The following is a 20,536-nucleotide window of genomic DNA, read 5'->3' as shown; positions in this document are numbered from 1 at the left end:
ATTTTAAAAATAAAAAAATATCAGAATATAAATATAATTTATTAGAATTTTTTTAAAACTTTTTAAATTTTTTTTTAAAATTTAAAATAATAAAAAAATATATTAGAATATAAATAAGAATTATTATATATTTTTTTAAAATTTTAAATGAAATTTAAAACATTATTTTGTTCAGAATATTAATTAATAAAATTTATTTAATTTATTTTAATTTTAAATATTTTTTTATATATTTTATTAGGATAATTTAATTAGGATTTATAAAAGCCTCTTCGAAATATCACACATCCTCCTTAGAAATTGTTTAAATTAATTAAATAAAATAAATGATTATTAAAAAATAAAAAAAATCGTGTGCCTACGTACGCGAGATCACCCGCGATGATCGCGGGCGATCCTGCGGGGGCATTCGGCGGCGCTGGAAGCGTCGCCGGATGCCTCCGGCGGCGCCGAAAGGGTCGCCGGAAGCATCCGGCGATCTTGCCGGACGCTTTCGATGTCATAGAAGGCCTTCAGCGCTGTAGAAGGCGTCGCGCACGACGCCTTCGACGCTGCAGAAGGCGTCGCAGGTCGCCGCCGGAGGCGTCGCAGGTCGCCGCCGGAGGCGTCGCAGGTCGCCGCCGGAGGCGTCGCAGGTCGCCGCCGGAGGCATCCCGCGTCTCCTCCGGCGCCGACGGATGCGTCCCGCGTCTCCTCCAGCACCGCCGAGATGAGGAAGCCTCCCGTGCCGGTTTCAGTCGCATGGCGGAACGGTAAACCGTTCGTGCTGGGCGGCACGGAACGACATTTCAAACCTTGCCTAGAAGGTCGACATTAGAAGCTATAAATCTTCTTAAAACTAATTGAAAAATATCCGGAGCAAAAACAAGATCTATACATGGTATTCATTGACTTAGAAAAAACTTATGATAGAGTCCCAAGAGAAATTATATAGAGAATTTTAGAAAAAAAGAGGTGTTAGCATAACATATACTGAACTAATTAAAGATATATACGAGGATGTAACGACCAGAATAAAAACTCCAGGTGGAGTAACTGAAGCATTTCTAATAAAGATAAGGTTATATCAAGATCAGCTTTAAGTCCCTATCTTTTTACATTAATTATGGACGAACTCACTACACACATTCAAGATACAGTATTATGGTGAATGTTGTTTACAGATTATATTATTTTGGTAGACGAAACATGTGGAGTAAATAATTTTAGCAGGAAACACTAGAAGGGAAACGTTTTAGGCTTAGTAAAATAAAGACAGAATATATGAAATTTAAGTTTAGCAATATTAGACGTAATGAGACAATTGTTAAGATAAGAGATGACGAGTTGCCTAAAACCGAAAGCTTTAAATATTTAGGATCATTTTTGCAAAACGATGGAGGGATTGAGAAGGATGTCTTACATACAATACAAGTAAGATGATTGAAATGGAGGAGAGTGTCGGGTGTTTTATATGATCGTAAAGTACCTCTAAAACTTAAAGGAAACTTCTAGAAAACTATAGTTAGACCTAGTATGTTATATGAAGCTGAATGTTAGGCTATAACTCGAGCACATGAGCAGAATATCCTACCCAAGCCAATACGACCAATATTTAGATTTTTTTATCCATCCAAACCACTAATAGCAATTTTGACAACCATAGACATTCAGCATATGATCCAAATGTTGGCAAATTCGGACAATCTAGGGGATGAATCTTCTTCCCTTCCTGTCCTTGCCATAAACCACCAATAAGATTGTGGAGCAGATAATATCTCTGAAAAAACTCATGAATTAATAGCAATCGCCAATGCCTAAGAGACAGGCACAACATTAAGCAAGTTACCAACCAAAACCTGCAGCTATGGAAGCTAGGACATTGCCATTAAATATTATAGATATTATAAAAAATCTCACCTCGGCATCTGCAATAATTACTGTCAGCATTGACCTAGGTACAAGGCTCAGCTTTTCTTTCAGATGAGGATACATCATATTTTTTAGTGCCGGAACTTTTACAGGTTTATTGCCTCCCGGAGGAATTTTGATGATGCTTGATGTCCCAGACCCTTCAGTACCTCTTATATATATGTCTTGACCAAGCTTGTTTTGTGGTATGATATAATAGCTACTCTTATGATGAATATCAAGGATAGAACTCTCACCAGATGTAGGAAGAACTGATTCCTTAATTAAACAGATGAGTGATCAAAAGTTAACATACAAATCGAAATAATGTCATGCCATATAGAAAGTGAAGAAATGAATGGGTTGTGAGAGTCCACTCACAATTTTTCTATAGGATTCATCAATATGATTTAGACTATTCCAACTGGAATAAGCTTGAATCAACATGTTTGCATTAGAAACAGAGACGTTCAGGTTAAGATCCTGAGTAGAAGTCATACGAAGCTGTGTGGAAGCACCTGGTGCATTCATATCATACTGATACCTGTACATCATGGATTTAAAATAAATAATCAGGACAAGTTTAGTGATCTGCATTAACAGACGGTGAATTTTTTTACCATATGCAAAGACCAGATGGTCTCTATAAAGCTAATAACATGAAGGTTCACAATGAATTGAAGTCATCTTGAGAAGATTAAGAACCCCCTTAATGAAAAGGAAACAAGTTTCATACCTTACAAATCCGTCCATGGGTTCAATAACTGGCTCCCATAAATCATATTTGTCATTGTAGGATTTTGCAGCCAATAAAAAACTCACAGTAGAATTTATGTAATCTGGTCTTCCATGTAGAGTAAATGCAGTTTTATCCAAACACACGTTAAACAGTGGAACCATCTGCATGAAGTCAATATGCAGATATATTAACTTAATTCTCAATGGTATCCTCAATTTTCCAGAAAGAAAACATTGATTTGAAGATGACAAAACAAAGAATGAACATATGCATGAGAAGCATATCAACACCAATGATTTATCTCCATATACCAAATAGAATATATGGATATTCTCTCAAAGTCAACAACAATATGATGGTAAGTTTGTATTCTTTAACAGCAGTACTACATCAAGTCTTTAGACAATTTCAGCATACTCAGAGAATAAGGAAACATATCAGAACAAGAAATGAAAATTAATGTTTTTGATCCTCAAAATAGGTTTATTGCCTCTCTCTCCTCTTCTTCCTCATCATCAAGTTGCATTTGTCCCAACTATTTGGGATAACATAACAACACTGATCTTTCCCTCCATTGAGTGATATACATGGCTACATCAGCTAGCTTTCCCTCCCTTGGCAAAGTTAAACAATTATGGAATCCCCTAGGAGGAGCTGTGTATGGTTGCAGGGTCAATTTACACCTTAAAGATTTGCTAAAAGCAACGTAATATATATTATAAATAAAATATTAACATTCATTTCATCAGATTTGTTTGCTTGAGAAAATCCAACTTTGTTCACTTGAGAATGCACAATAACACAGAACTAGCTCTACATGTTACATGTTGGTTCAATAACCACTTAAACAAAACTGTTCAATAAAACAATTTTTTTATATTTAATATGCCTGCAATTCAAATTCTAAACTAATTTCTATTGCAATGCAAATGGAGAAAATTATGTTCTCTCATTGATAAGTTATATTAGAATAATAAAATCAAATCTCTTTAATGAATTCATATCATTCCAATATTATGTAATTTCTTTAATATCTTTTTTTTTTTGCAACCCCCATTATCTTGCTAAAACATTTTCCTGCTTCGGTCAGTGTAAATGAAATGATAGTGTCAGCTGTTAAGATAACCCTTAATGGTGCATTTGGTTCATGAAATAGAACATAGTTACTCCACAGAAATAGAATAAACAAGGAATAGATGAGAAATAAGTATTCCTTAGTGTGGTTGAATATTATAAGGAATAGGGTAAAAAAATATTTTTCACAATGAAAAAAATAGCCTACACAAATTTGTCTAACTCATCTTTCATGCATCATCTACCCAATTAGTTCGTTTGGCCTAACTGACTTGTAACCAACCCAACTTGACTGAATCATTTAGCCCATCCATCCACCCAACTCGATTGGCCCATCCCCTATTATCTACCAGATCAGCTCATTAAGTCTAGCTGGCTTGCCTAACCAATTGGTCCAACTAGATTGTCAAAATCATCGATCCCACCTAGACTTGTAAAACTGGTCGATGGGTCAGACTATTCAAATTTACCAACCTAATCAATCAATCCAACCATTCAAATCGTCCGCCCTACTAAACCAACTTGGTCTGCCCATATATGTTGCTCGTTGCTCTTATAATGACTTGCTCACCCATAGTGCTGACTTATCTAGACTGGCATACCCAACCCATTGTATTGATCTTTTAAGTTAGTATGATTGGGACTATCAAATATGTTATATTAATGAAGGAACAGAATAAGAAATACCTATTCCCTACAGATTTGGAAAAATTATTCTATGATAGCCCATGGTTATTTTTGCTTCCAAACATAGAAATAAGTATTTCAAGAAAATTCCTAGGAAATAGGATATTCATATGAACCAAATAAGTTTATTACATGATTTTCTCAACAATTTCATTTTTCTAAAACCAACATCCTAATCAATCTTAACCTCTTAAAAGATAATAATAATGTTACAAAAAAAGTTGAAAAGTGTTGTTGAATATTTGTCATATCTTACAAAATCATGAAATTATATTTTTGATAGCTATTTTTTTATGTGAAATTCTCACCAGTCCCCCATAGTCATCATATACTGCTGCAGAGACAGATTTAATTTCCGCACCAATGACAGTGTTATCTGATTCAGTAGATAAAGGTGATCCTGCAAATTTTAATGCATATCTTCTAGGAGGCTTTTTAAATCCATTTCTGACAAGGAATGTTCCCAGATCATTGTCCACATGCCACAAGCTAAAATGTTCTGATACACTTGTTTCTGATGTATTCCATATACTTTCATCATCAAACTGGTCTCCTGTCACCATATCACTGCGAATGCATCTTAATAAGCTGATGTCATCACCCCTAGGATATCCCTTAGATGCAACACATCCTAAGGCAACAAATCCTGGAGGAGCTTGTGGCAACCAAAAAGAGATGCTCTCAGCACCTTTTTGTTTCTTGATATAGCCAACAAGTTGAAAATCTTTAGGTATTTTAAGAAAAGACTCATCTCCAGGATCATGAAGAACAATGCCAGAATTAGGTGGTTCATACCTGCTTCATAATATAAATGGTAAGAAAAGGTACAAGAAAATATCAAAGTAGAAGGATAATTGAGGATATGTACCCTTGAATGGCAATATCACCAAGGAAAACCATTTCAGGTGAAAACACTGGTCGCCATATTGATAGTTTTTTCTGGGAGGGTGTACCATGATTCCACCAGACTAATTTAAAATTAGCTACAGATTCAAATAAGCGACTAGAAGTGAATACTCCAGCTCTTTCAAAATGAGAACCACCGCCATTAATATCATCCCTTGTATTGTATTTGACATTGGAACTTCTATCTTTGGTAGAGAAATTGAAATTGCCAAAGTGCACATGACGCAACTCATAAGCTTTACCAATCAAATTCTTATTGTTAGGATTTGCAGGCAGAAAAGAACCAAAAGAATTATCCACTCGCCAAAATGCAAAATCTGCATGCTTCCTACAAATTTATTGTAAAAAAATGAAGGTAGAATATGAATTTTAAATGTTTAAAAGTTTTATGAAGGAAAAAGGAAAGATTTTGAGAAAAAAGAAGCATACGAATTGCTTAAATTGAGTGCAACACAATCCTTGAATGAGGATGGAGAAACCAAGGAAGACAAAATACACAAACCAGAGGAAAGTGGTGGTTGAGAACTTCCAGAAGAAACTACACAACCCACTGCAACATAACCTGTAGGTGCTATAGGAAACCAAATGGACAAACCTCCATTTACTACACAATTGTCATTACTGGATACATTACTTCCATGGTCATATTTGCCTTTATCAGGACTAGGATAGCCACTTCTCCATATTAAATTATAGGAAAGAGGTCTCTTAACTCTCAAAAAACTGGTATTCAAAGCAAGAACTCCCTTTGAAGGTGGCTGATTCCTACATACAAAAATATGCATTAGATTCAGGATCCAACCTTAAATAGAAACATAGAATAGAGTACAAACTGAGGAGTCAGACAATCTCCAAGGACAGCGTATCCTGATGGTGCCTGTGGTCTCCAAAATGCATATGAATGATTGTAACCTAATAGAAAAAGGAGAGGCTATGTGAACAGTTGAAATTCACTAACAAAAGTAAAGTTGCTAGACGGCACATTCAGAACAAAAAAGAATATACCGGCATACCCTTTATAGTAGCAATCCTGTCAAACTGAGAACATACAACTGAAACTTTCTTAGTAGACTTCCTTAGAAATGCTAAAATATCTTCCTCAATAGCTATAAAAAGTTTTAGGATGCTGAATGAGAAATTAATAACTACATCAGATACAGCCAAATGTATATTTGTTTTCCCAGAAGTATTTGATAATTTCAAGAAGATATCAAATGGCTCCAACACTGTGATTCCATTACTCTCCAGCTTTAGACCAAGAATGTTTCCACTCGTTTCTAAGCTATCACCCTTGATTACAAGCCTGCAATTAGTGAACAGTGTTCATGTATGTTGAATATTTTTCAGAATAGCAATTGAGAAACTTAATCAAACTGAAACCCATAAAAATATTTCAGTACGTGTCAACTTAGAGAAGTACAATAACTAAACAACTTATCTTAAATCCCAACTACAACAAAACTATGTAAATCTTTCTTTTAAAAAAAGCATCCAAACATATTAATAGTTTGCTTAAGGTACAAAATGACAGACTACAATTAACATCATTCAGTTCAAAGGTTGTGTCTGCAAATACATCAATAAATATTGACAAAATAAATATGGTTATCAAAATCTGATTTTTATGTGAGCTAAGAACTAAGCACATAGAGTTGAAAAATATTATAGTTGACTAAGAAAATAAATTAAAAAAATCATATTCAAAAAAAGAATTTGAAAAGCGGCCAAATGAAAATTTAAGATTAAGCGACCATGTAGAACTTTTAAAATTAACCTTGGAATAATTTTCAATTCTTATTGTTGAAAAACCAACTAACAAGATTTGGAATAGAAGGTTTAGGATATGAAGGACCTAAATGTAATTTTGAAAATTCTAGGGGCCTAATTAAAAAAAGTATGAAAATCCTCGGAAAGGATGAGGAGCATCAGAGACTGCGAAACCTTGGCAGAAGACGCAGGCGGGTGAGAAGGATAACAAAGGAAGGGAACCGATGAGCTCAATGCACCCGAGATACGAGAAGCTATGAAAAAGTACTCCGATGGAGCAAGAAAGATGGCAATCAGCCTGATGGCCTCCAAGAGACGAGAAGCTATGAGAAAGCCTGTGTAAGATAAGCTGGTGAGATGAGTTGAGAGATCTCTACTCGAGACAGAGGTAGTTTAACCATAGGTGGACTTAGATGTAGACGACTAAGTCAGAAAGTTTGAGAGATCAAAACCAAGGTTTCATTCGACCGAATCTTTAGGTCAACCAAACCCAACTAGTTCGATAAACCTAGGCACAATATATCCATTATTATGCTTGGTAAGTTATTGTTGGAGTGGATCAGATAGTCAGATATCGAGATTGAGCGGCCGAAGCCATGTGAAAGTTGATCCAATAGTGTCGATCCGATGTAAGCAATATCAAGTGATTGGAGTGTGGGATCAAGAGCTAATTGGGTTCCGAGCGACCGGAAGTATGCCATGTCAGCAACAAGATGAGCGAAAACCTCTTCGTCGATGAGATCGATTTTCTAGATCAGCAGTTTCCAATCAACCGATAAGGGCTTTCCAGTCAATCAAACGTATCATCACCAAAGTCTATAAAAGGAGGTGAGGAGCTCGTGATTAGAAAATTAGATCAAAGCTCTAATCGCATTCAAAGTATTTTCTCTTTCCTTTTATTTTGTACTCACACATTGTAAAAGATTTCTACACCTTCGGCACCTTACCAAAGAGAAGGATAGTGGACCAGTGACACGTGCATAGGCCTTGAATGTAGACCCTGGGGGTTGTTAATCAAATAAAGAACTGTGTCCATTTCTCTTTATGTTTATTTATTTATCTTAATATGTGTGTGTGGTCTTCCTAATCAATTACCAAGAGAAAGAAACGCTTTAGTTGCAAATGCCCTATTGACCCCTCCCCCTCTAGCGATTCGTAGTACTTCTGCATCTCAGATGCATCATCTTTGGATTTTTGATAAGTTTTTATTTTTGAATTTTTTGCAATATAGATAACTTTATCTATACGGGCAACTATGGAAAGATCAATTAGTAACTATTGAAATGGTTATAGGGAAGTCCTGGTGTGTGTTTATGCTCCAACACCAATCCAAGTTATTCAAGCAAATCTTGCTGATTTGTTGCTACGTCACAAATGAAAAAACTGCCCAACCCAGTCTTAAAAGTTGCAAGAGAAAGAGGTTTATCATAATAGCTCTAGATCTAGGAAACACATGATTAAGGACAGAAGATGGACAAGACATCCATCAAGAATTATACCACCAATATAAAAGCAGATGAACTATGCACCTGGAAAATACATCTAGATTTGCATGTATAACCTTCTTTGACAGTATGAAAGATTCGCCAACATCTTTTGAGGTGCTGTAGAATGTGAGTTCTGGTCCAATAGCCTAAGGTAAAAAACAAAATCGATTAACAGCAACCATCTAGCAAATGAAAAGATGAACATGTCAAGCAAATGAAAGATAAACAGAGGTCTAAGGTCCATTTCAAAGGACTATTTAAAATTCTCAACCAATATATATCTATATTTTAGTGCAGTGAGTCTATATATTTTATTTCTCAATACAGGGGCAGTCCTACGGCCTTCCATTTACATTTTTGGGATATAAAATGAAAAATGATATTTACTTGCCACATACTGCAGTTAATTGGTTTGAATAATAAATATAGAAAGAAATTCCTACTCAAGTTGTTAAGTTTCAAAGATTAACTCCTACCCAAGTTAGTTCCTAAAACTCAAGATAATTTATTTCTTTAAATCTTGATTTCTTTCAACCTAATTAGTCCCAAGAAACTAACACATAAGAGAAAGTTTCGAAGTTAAGAAAATGTTTATAAATTGGAATAAGCAAATGGCAATGCAATATGTTACAGACATCTTTGATGCAATGTTTACCTGCAGCTCTATCACATACTCAGTTAAGTCATCATCAACAGGTTTAGAAACTAATGCACCATTTGACGTTTCCTTATGAGAATCTACAGAATCAACCTCATTCCATTTTTCAAGGAAAACATGATCGTCTATTGATATTGAATAGCTGCTATCAGCTCCCAGGAAAACAGAAGAATCCAAATAATCCCCATCCTATAATATAAAGAAAATTAATTAGGTCTATCCCTGCATAAAAAACAAGATGCAAAAAGCTATGATAATTGATGGTAGTACCACTATAGTCACATTTTTGAATTGCAGCCTCTTGCCACTGTCAACATAAATAATGGTCTCAGTGCTAGGATGCGCAAGAATTTTCCCAAGTCTATCGTGCAAATACAATTTGCCACCTCTTCCATCATATACGAAATGGTCAAACATTTCATCATCAACTACTAATGGTCTTTGAGGTGATAATGAAAATACATGGGATGGCTGAGAATAAACTGGACCATCAAGAATAATAGCTCTTGTCATATTCAATGTGTCTGCATCTTCTTCATCCGACAGTACTTTGCGAACTGAAGGAGCAAAAAACTCAGCAATAGCCAATAAAAAATCAAGGGCAACAAGCAGCTTCGGCCTCTGGATGTATAGATTTACACTCACTAAAGACTTTGCTAACATTGCATCAACAATAAGCATAGAAGGTACTGGCTCAGATACATATCGCTCTTTTGCTTGCTCTTCTACAGTATCAAAGAGGTGACTACCATGACCACTTCCAAAATTTGTGTAGCCAATTGTCCTAGATTTTCCTATGGCAAGCTTGAATTCATCCTTAACACCTTCCCGTTCATCAACAACAGAGAACCCTTTAAGTGTTGCAGAAATAGAAGTCTCCTCAGATGCATTAGATTTATAAAGCAGCCAAGCTCCACTTGCCTGTAAAACTCATTATGAGAAAATAGAAAGGAAAGTATGAATAAATCATGCTCTTGAATACAAAACTATACTATTAGTTAAACAGTGATAAAGTACAATATGAAGTTTCTTAGAACCATTTAACGGAGAAAAAAAAATACCAGATTAAGTAGGAAGAATTAGCACTCATTACCAGCAAAATACAAGTGCAAAACCAAAGTAGTATAAACTAAATATTATTAAATAATGAGGAATAGTTAAAGAGGAAGCAAAAAAAGGTATGTTACTTGACATGGTACGAGTACTTGGGTATGCAAGCCACAACCATTACTAATGTAGGTTATCAAATGAGAGTCTCAGTACCTGACATAGATACAGAGGTGATAAATGTAGTCCAAATATCAAAAACACCAAGTAGAGAGAATAAGATTTAAATAAGTATTACAAAAGTCACGTCCTAGTTCATGTGACTGGTGAACCTGTATATGGATGATATATTGTTGATTTTTAACCTTTACACCTTTAGAACAAGTTTATGTAGACTTGTGTGATAGCCATGTGTCCCTAAGGTTAAAATAAAGTTTTTCTAAGAGTGTTGTACAACATGCAACTGAAGGGGAGCCTTGGCGCAACAACTTTTGTTTTATGACCAAAAGGTCATGGATTCGAATCTTAGAAGCAGCCTCTTGCAAAAAGCAGGATAAGACTGCATACAATGGATCCTTCCCCGGGAGCTTCGTGCACTAGGCTGCCTTGCTTGTTGTACAACATGCCACTTCATGGATCAAAAAGTGTTGGGTTGCTAAAATCAACATATCTAAGATATTAATATAGCAAAGATATATTATACCACTTCATGGGAGACAGTCCATTCAGATTCCCCTCTAATCAAGCGCCTACTGTAAATACGAAATCTTCTATTATTGGTTGTCAGCTCCCCGAAGGCCGCTAGACAAATACTAGGAGAGTGGTTTGCTCAAGATGGCATGGTAGCTCGAGCATATAACTGCTTCAGACATCCTAGTCCTAAGAAGACATGGACCCAAACAGTGTAGAAGACCTACTTACAGCTGAGTCATGCAGTCACACTCTGGATGTTGGCAGAGAAGCGTCTTCCCACAAGAGAGAGACAAGAGTACATGAGGATCGACAGTGCACTTTTTGTAGACATGTACCGGGTCGCAAGAGCATCAATTCTTTGGGTGCCCCCTATTATAGATCTATGGAAGAAGATCTGAGATTAGCTACACATGTGGCAGGAAATGTCTACCTACCGGAGGGCATTGAGAGTCTTAGGTAGATACTATCGTAGGAGTCGAATGTTGACAAAGGTCTGACACCTGCCTTGTCCTCTTTGGTCTAGTGTGGAGAGCAAGAAATAGCAATTTCTTTGATGAGGTGCAATTAGACTATGAAGATTTTTAGAATTGTGCAAATTCATGTATTCTGGTCCTTAAGAGTGTACTCTGATCTGACACTTTGTCGATCATAAGCCACTACTAAAGTCCGCTTATTCTACGCTTTGTCATTGTGATATATAAAATTTTACTTATCCAAAAAAAATATAGCAAAGATATAGTAAGAAACAAAGCTACTATAATAATAATAATAATAATGCTAAAATAGATATGTTGAATTACTAGAAACCATAAATTCAAATTACTATTTCAAGAGCAATTTGGTGTAGCTAACTAGATGACAAACTAAAGGGAAAACAGATAAGATGGTATAGATATTCAACAAAAGTCAATAATGTCGGCGCAATCAAGCCTAGGTTAGTCTTGTTGGGGAGATTACTAGAGCAATCACACCTAGCTTGGTCCTGATAAACCAATGGTTGGGTTTTCATGTTTGAACAATATGTTGGTCTAACCATGTTGCCCACAACATGAATGAGATTGGTTAGGTTAGGCTGATATGGATCAAAGTTGACTAAAAATTTGGCAAAGAGGAAAGACCACATTTACTAAGGAAAAAAGTTCAATAGGTATTGGCATTAGTGAGCATCCAATCGGTAAGTTGAGGTCGATCACGTACTAGGAAATGGATGAAGTTTCAAAGATATCATCACCAAAAATTGAATATCTTAGTAAGTTGAGGTCGACTTATAATAAGCAGATAGGAGGTCCTAAGACAGGGGATTTCTTGGCACAACAATTATTCGACCTTAAGATATCAATCAACTAATAAAAATTCAATTATTAATGGCTGAGTCAACTAGCTAGTCAACTCGGGTTAGAATGCAAACAAACAAAATAATTTTATTTAGGGGTCAATTAACTAGGTAGTCAAGTAGATTGAATCTAACCAATTTATCATAACAGTCAAGCAACCTAGGTGCTAGAGTGGTCTAATATAGCAACTAGTCAACAGATGTTGATGGAAAGAGTTGTTAAAATGGAAAAAGTTGTATGAGAACGATTATCTACAATGCATGATTGATGGGTGTAAATCAATTGATTGATCGGGTGAATTCTAAAACTAGCAAAGGCTCTATAAAGAAGGCTTCTAGAAGGTTCTTTTGGCACTAGAGCTTGAGAGTAGTTACATTCATGAGCGATACTTGAGCAATTTTAAAGAAAAAAGAAAGAAAAAAATATAGCATCATTGTTGAAATCTTTTATTTCTATTGTATTTTTTTTCTCTTATTTTGTATTCTCTTGTATTTGTTGTAAGCGACACATATTTAAAAGATTTATCCACTTATGAAAGGTATTTGAGAAGGAGAAAAGATGATCTAATAATGAGCAACTAGTCAACAGATGTTGATGGAAAGAGTTGTTAAAATGGAAAAAGTTGTATGAGAACGATTATCTACAATGCGTGATTATCTACAATGCATGATTGATAGGCGTAAATCAATTGATTGATCGGGTGAATTCTAAAACTAGCAAAGGCTATATAAAGAAGGCTTCTAGAAGGTTCTTTTGGCACTAGAGCTTGAGAGTGTAGTTACATTCATGAGCAATCCTTGAACAATTTTGAAGAAAAAAGAAAGAAAAAAATACAGCATCATTGTTGAAATCTTTTATTGCTATTGTATTTTTTTTCTCTTATTTTGTATTCTCTTGTATGTGTTGTAAGCAACACATGTTTAAAAGATTTATCCACTTACGAAAGGCATTTGTTGTAAGCAACACATGTTTAAAAGATTTATCCACTTATGAAAGGTATTTGAGAAGGAGAAAAGATAGAGGGCTTTGGGAAGAATCTGCTGATGGATCATAAGTCATGAAGTAGAAGTCGAGGGCTACCGAACCATGTAAAACTACCTTCTTGGGTTGTGCTTGTGTTTTATGTTTATTGCATTTGTATTTTTCTGCTACATACTAACGATTTGTACATACAAGCTAAATTGTAATGAGAAAAGATAGAGGGCTTTGGGAAGAATCCGCTGATGGATCATAAGTCATGAAGTAGAAGTCGAGGGCTACCGAACCATGTAAAACTACCTTCTTGGGTTGTGCTTGTGTTTTATGTTTATTGCATTTGTATTTTTCTGCTACACACTAACGATTTGTACATACAAGCCACTAGCCACATCCAACAAATAAACACTAGTCAAACGAGTTGAACTGGTTAGAATTAAACATGCGAGGGATCTAGAATTTCAAAAGAAAAGCCTCTTCTCATTAGCATCTTCCAACTCATGTTTGTCCCATAAAAAATTCAATTTAATGTAAATAAAGTGATTTAAAATATATGTATAGTTTTAGTGCTGCATAAAGTTCAAAGGATAAGCTTCATGGAATGTAGGTGAGTTGTTGACCATTCTAAATAATTAGACTAGCACAGCTGGATCATGACACATAGAAGTGGACCTATGGTCGTACAACAAATATCCATGAAAATTTTATCCATATAATATTTTGGCAAGTGATACCAATATATTTAGCTAGTCAAAGTGATACTTATCATTCTTACAGGAGAAAAAGGAGTCCATCCAAGAAGAGTGGGAAAGGATGTATCAATTACGCTCAATTGTAACTATGCATTCATTATCTGTAAATCTTGAATAAATTAATAATTCATTGTACGTATCTTTTTCATAATCCGATCCATGTTTAAAGAATATACCTGTTACGAATAATCACATTACTTTATCATTAATTGTTCAATCATTCACTGTATAACTAATTATTGCTCTACATATATAAAGATTTAGGCCTTTTTTCAAAAATGTCTTAATATTATCAACAGTATCTTCACTAGTATGTGCTGTAATTTAAAGTAATTAGTAATTTCTTTCGCAGTGTAGCTTTTCATTAATTTCCAATTTTACTGGACAAATAATTTCATCTACAAAATGCTGGAATGTTTGGGAAGATCCTTTTAGATGAGCTAACATTTTAATTCTTTATCTAAATGGCATCTTGCATCATCCTTGATAACGTATGTTTCCTTCAAAGTTCGAAATTTTGAACCGTGCCAAAGTCTCGATCTTTAATCAGAATGATACTATTTAGACATCGTGGCGATGTTTTGATACATGGTGTAAGTAATGGATTAAAAGATTGAAGAAGGAAGGAGATGAAATATAGAAAAGAACATTGTTTGTGCCGAGCATATTTTAAATCTTGTACTATGGCAGGTGAAATAGGCGAAACAATCAAAACATATTATTATAGTAAATTTATGAAACTCGATACCCCTTAGCGCAAACAATGTCTCCTTTCTTTGCTTCATTTATTTCCTCTTTCAAACTTCAATTTGTCACTAACACCATGCATTGGAGCGTCAACATGATTCTGAATCAATATTGTTTCAATGAAAGACCAAAATACAACATTGCTCGAGATTTTGAACCTTGATATCGAGTGGTATCGAATTTTGATAATTCATTAGAAGGATACGATTCATTTGGCAGAATATGATATTTCAAACCATGGTTTCCCTCTCATGCTATATGGAGCATTTCGATCACTACTTCAACAAGAAAGTCAAATGTACAAGTAGGTACAAGTAGTTGTTTCAATCTTGTATTTCCCTTAATGGGAGCTCAAATTAAACTTAAACCACTTTATTGCAGCTTCTTTGGATTTTGAAATGGTCTAAGTGGTAGGTTACTAAACATTCTAAAAAAGAGATGAGCCCAACTTGTCTCAACACAACTGTCAACACTAAGTCCCTAACAACAAAAAAAACACAAATTATTTTCTTTAAAAAGAATATATCTTAATTTCAAGAAATTTCCATTGTAATGTATCAAATGTTTTTATCTCTTTTTCATATGCCAAGAAATATACATTGTATATATCAAACGGCTTCTTATCAATTTTCCCAATATATTTAGTTGATGTGAGCATACATACTTTGAAATGATCCATAATGGGTAAACAAATCGACCTGCATGCGCCGAGTCCAACCCATGGGAGCATGACACGTGATTTAATGCAGTTTGAAATTTGTTGATAAATTTAGTATTTATTTTAAGATTTAAGACTTTAAGAGTTCTGAGATTTTACAATTTAGTTTAATTTTTAAAGGTTGTTTTAAATTTTTAAAAGTTTGTTATATTTTAAGAGTAAAAATAGACCATTTTTAGACAAATTGGTCTAATTATGAATCCATACAACATGACTTAATATCTCAAGTATTAGATTATTCTCAAATTTATGACATTTGCATCTATTTGTGAGATTTGTTTTCTGTGTGAGATCTGTGAGATTATTTTGATGTGTTTCTATGTTGCATTAATTGGTCTTAGAGACAAATTCTTGGTTTGATTCTTTCACCTACCTCTTATAAATGACAATCAATTCCTTCACCGCACAAAATCTCTCTTCTTGATCTTGAGCTCAAGCATCTCATTGTTGTTCTTAAAATGTCATCCTTCCATTTTTTTCAAGTCACAGAAAATAAAATCTGATTCACAGTCACCAAAGACAATGGAGGGTTTTTCTTTTTGAAAATCAAATTTGATTTGTAGTCACCAGAGACAATGGAGCGTCTCTCCTTTGCCTACGCTAGTTAACTTCTGGTCTTCCTTTTCCATATCTTGAAAATCAAATTTGATTTGTAGTCACCAGAGATAATGGAGGGTCGCTCCTTTGCTTCCGCTAGTTAACTTCTGGTCATGCTTTTCCATATCGAGACATAAGCCACTTACAGCAAAGCCAATGCCACCTTTCTTCTATAGAAAAAAAATATAACGAATTTCCTTTCCCTATCCTCATATGAGAACCAAAATCCATGTTAAACCTTATTTGTCTGATTAACCTTCACCCAACTCCCTCTCTCATGCTAGTTGCAATCACAAGAGAGATTACCAAAGATGACCAACAACACTCCATTTCATGATGCTGTTGCATTGCTTGACACGGTCGCTAATGAAGCCACACACCAAACCCAAGCCTTCAGATTCTTCCCTAGTGAGATGTGCATCACTAACTCCTTATGTGATTGAGAAATGTTAGATTCTTCACCCCAAGATCTCACTAGTTATAGGTAGATCCTGCCATTGCATCTCCTCCTATGCTACAGGCAGACCCCATGCCTCCCTCTCCAACAACCAAGCCAACTCTCCTATGTTGCATGAGGACCGCCAGCCTCCTCCAACAACCAAGCCAGATCTCCTATGTTGCACAAGGATCATTTGCCTCCCTCTGCAACAACCAAACGACCCTCGCTCATTAAATTTCACGGAACAACTCATTGTCTCCAATGGATCAATGTGTGCCATGACAATCAAAAGTTTGTTGCATCGTCTTCTTACCCTCTCAAGCAAAGGCGCCGAATCTTTATGTTGGTCCTTTTTGTCTCGGCAGCATTGAACAACTGCATCCTCATCACCTCTCTATGTGTTCTACCGTGAAGCACACTTTTCTGTGTGTCATCAAGCTTCTTACCACTACATCTAAATAACATACAACAATACAATTTCGATCCCGTATCATATCATGCCAATATAATTTCAGAACTTTTTTTAAGTATAAAATATATTAATACAAGAATATTTTTATTAATATTTAATTATTATAAATGCTTATTATTACGTTATATTTGAGATTTTGATATTATTTCATGAGATATCTGATGCTTACTAAATCTTTTGCAACAACAGTTGAATGTATAAATTTAAAATATATATGTTTATTATTATTGCACGTGATTTAATAATTTTAATTACAATTTTACTACAAAGACATTAACTACAAGAGCTTGCATTTACAATGGTGAAAAAGATTGATCTTTAGTTTCAAGTTTCATTGTAGAGATATCAAGTCCGAGATTTTGCATTTATAATAGTCATAATCTTCGATTTCGGCATCTTTAAATATATTTTGATTATTTTAAGGATTGATTATGTTATATTTATTTGAAAACTTCAAATTATTTATAGATTAATGTAATTTTGTATTTTGAGAATATGTAAAAGTGATGTGCAAATTTTGTATTGTATAGTAAAATGATAAATGGATGATGATTGATATAAGGTATATATGTATTATAATTCTTGAATGATGACTTGAATTCTCGATCTCTATTGATATCATAAAAGTTAAAATGTGCAAAATCTTTAAATAGCAAATTTTACCTTATTTAAAAAATTTATACTTAAACTTTTTTTTAAATAAATATTTGAATGAAATTAAATTTTCAAAAATTTGAATTGAATAAAAGTTAATTAGATTTAATTGAATAAAATTTTTTATTGAAGTAGCACTCACCCAAGTATCATCCAAAAAAAAAATTAGCCAAAATTCCCTAAGCCTTCCCACTTTTGTAAGTATTTTGTTGATGTTGGATTTCGCCAAACGATTGACTGTTATGCACCATCAGTCGACTAGACCGCTATAGTAGTTAGGAATTCAACCATTGTTAAGCAACAATGACTCTTTTCTGGCTTTCATATGCAGTGAACTACTTATCATTATGAGTTGAATGCTGACGCACTAGTCGACTGCCTAGTCGATTGGTCCTCGACCAAAAACATTTTGTTTGTTTGCATTTCAGCTTGAGTTGATTGCTCGATTGCTCCAAACCTTGAAACCGGGACTTCATCATTGCCTAGTATTTGATTGACCTCAATCTACTATTCAATTGACCTCAACCTACTAGGATACACATATCTAGAGACCATTTCTCTATGATTTCATACATTGCTCAAACCTACTAGTATGACCAACTTGACTTAATATATTTCTCTATGACTTCATGCATTGCTCAAACCTAGTTAACTCATTCAAACATATTGCTTAAACATCGAAACACAAACACTAGTCCATTAGGACTAAGCTCTGGCCCGATTGCACCAACACTTATAATCTACCAAGTTGGTAAATTATCATCTTGCATTTAGGGAGTTTAAATCACTTGGTATTATCTAAATACTTTACGAGCTTTCTTATTTGACTATTTTGTGAGAAGAGTTTATTATGATACTTATTTAATTTACTAACTTATTTAAATATTAGCTTATTTTTTAAATTAAAGATATTTTGAATGTTAATTTTGTTACAAGAGAGCTGAGAGACTATCCACCTATAGATTACTGGTACAATTTTTATTCATTAGAAGGGATGTAAGTGAACAAAGAAAACAAAATTCAAGCCTAACTCATTGAGAATTAGAATGAAAAAGAAGATACAACTATTTCATTAGAAGGGATGGTACAATGCAATTTAAAATTTGTGGATAAATTTATGTTCATTTTAAATAAATTTAGAATTTAGTATACTTTTTTCATGTTTTAAATTTTTAAAATCTTGTTATGATTTTTAGAGAAATTTTGGCAATTTTTAGACAACTTGATCATACTACGAGTTTATAAAGGGGTTAAGCTCTCGTGCAATGGATTATTCTTCAATATTTGGGATTTCCTCCTTCATGTGAAATATATTCTCTGTGTGAGATTGTTTTTGATGGTTTCATGTTGCATCATAATTACAAGCACAGGCTGGATTCCCCCATGGAGGCTTTTCTGTGTGGCAATTGGAGGCATTGATTTATGAGGCCTATGAAAGAGAGTCAAAACATGTAGACTGGAGATGGACCCCTTTCAAATGACAATGGAAGAACATCAATAGTATCTTGCAGAAGCACATAATAATAAATTTCTTGCCACTTCGGACATCTCTAACCTCACTTCAGACTAATTGGTTAAAACCTTCCTCAACTCAACCCTTTTATCCTCTAGTTTACCAACCTCACCCCACATCCAAGCTTCACAAAACCCAGTCAGCTAGAGACAATCCCAAACCCATCCAGTTGAGATAACAACCCACCTTCCAATCAACCTCAGAAGCCCCCTCTCTAAAACAACTGAACTAAGCTGAATTGAGCACACAACTTCATTCGAATTGCCGAGTTCTTCAATTTGACCTCTCTAACCAAATTCCCTAGTGAGGTCTTAAATTATTTCTATCCTTTCATTTTTCACAAACCTTCACCATGCTTCGAAAACATGGTAAAAAAAATTTCTTGTGCATGCTTGATGTTACTTTTAGGCTCTTCAAGATGGTAGAAAATAATTTTTCTGTGTATATACCATTCTGCAAGTTAATTTGAATAACATGACAACTGCAAATATACACCTATAATAGGTAAAACCCATGCATCGCATTGGTCATAATCCAGTAATAACAAAACTTAGCCAATACTTCCAGTTTAGACAACAAACACAACTATAATTTCATCTCTTTTTTCTATGTCATTTGGGTTTTCTACCTAGTTATAGCTTGTAGAGAAAATATTTTCAATTATAGGGGAGAATGCTTTTAACTACAGGATAAATAGAACAATTTTAAAGGGATAATGAAGAATGAGTATCTAAAATTAGGCACCTGTATACTTGCTAGAGGGGAGTCTCTTGAGTTTCCCGAGTGCAACAAGAGATCAACCACATCAATGGCCACTGACACTTTCATTGTTATCCATGTTGCTGTACTTTGGGAGTTTTGGAACTCTGATCTGATAGCACCTGAAGGTGATTCTGCAGGAACCAGGATATCATCTTCTGGAGCTCCAAATACCTTTCCTAGATAAGGAACAACATGTGGGGGCTCAGAAAAGTTGGACAGTGCACATTCTGTAGTTATATCATACTCGTGGTTCGACATTGAAGCTTTCAGGACTTCAACCTGTAAATTAGATAATTTAAATCCAAGATATTCTAAAAATATAGCAGGAAACAAAATCTGGAAATAGTGGAAGAACTAAATCAAAAATAACAAAAAAAAATAACCTTTATAGCAGCTTCTGTGTTAGGAGTTTGATGCAACAAATCGCGGAGAGACCTTTGGATTACAACAGATAATCCTTCAACATCTTGAATCATTGATTTGCCAGGCTTCATTCCAATACCAACAGTCAAGTTGATGTCTCTAACCTTTAAGAAAACATGGAGTTGACTTTTGAATAATAAATTGAGAAGGTAAAATTAAGAATTTCATTCAGCAATCTACGTAGCACCAATACTGCATACAA

The 20,536-nt window shown here is 34.6% G+C and overlaps 1 protein-coding gene across 2 annotated transcripts in view; it reads right to left on the bottom strand.

Annotated features, from left to right (window-relative positions):
- Positions 1 to 20,536, bottom strand: part of LOC121984930 — a 146,792-nt gene that overhangs the window by 36,654 nt on the left and 89,602 nt on the right. For both annotated transcript variants that reach the window (XM_042538116.1, XM_042538125.1), the window contains exons 30-42: positions 20,295 to 20,438; positions 19,894 to 20,190; positions 9,479 to 10,129; positions 9,206 to 9,397; positions 8,593 to 8,696; positions 6,310 to 6,599; positions 6,130 to 6,208; positions 5,726 to 6,061; positions 5,259 to 5,624; positions 4,699 to 5,185; positions 2,627 to 2,790; positions 2,272 to 2,434; positions 1,900 to 2,169 (exon numbers count right to left, since the gene is read on the bottom strand). In XM_042538116.1, the coding sequence (XP_042394050.1) occupies positions 1,900 to 2,169; positions 2,272 to 2,434; positions 2,627 to 2,790; positions 4,699 to 5,185; positions 5,259 to 5,624; positions 5,726 to 6,061; positions 6,130 to 6,208; positions 6,310 to 6,599; positions 8,593 to 8,696; positions 9,206 to 9,397; positions 9,479 to 10,129; positions 19,894 to 20,190; positions 20,295 to 20,438 (3,543 nt within the window). The remainder of the gene's footprint in view (positions 1 to 1,899; positions 2,170 to 2,271; positions 2,435 to 2,626; positions 2,791 to 4,698; positions 5,186 to 5,258; positions 5,625 to 5,725; positions 6,062 to 6,129; positions 6,209 to 6,309; positions 6,600 to 8,592; positions 8,697 to 9,205; positions 9,398 to 9,478; positions 10,130 to 19,893; positions 20,191 to 20,294; positions 20,439 to 20,536) is intronic.

This window comes from Zingiber officinale, chromosome 1B (genome assembly GCF_018446385.1).
Source record: "Zingiber officinale cultivar Zhangliang chromosome 1B, Zo_v1.1, whole genome shotgun sequence".
NCBI classification, from domain to species: Eukaryota; Viridiplantae; Streptophyta; class Magnoliopsida; order Zingiberales; family Zingiberaceae; genus Zingiber; species Zingiber officinale.
Note: the sequence above shows the minus strand (reverse complement) of the source record. Positions and strands in the feature narration are given on the sequence as shown.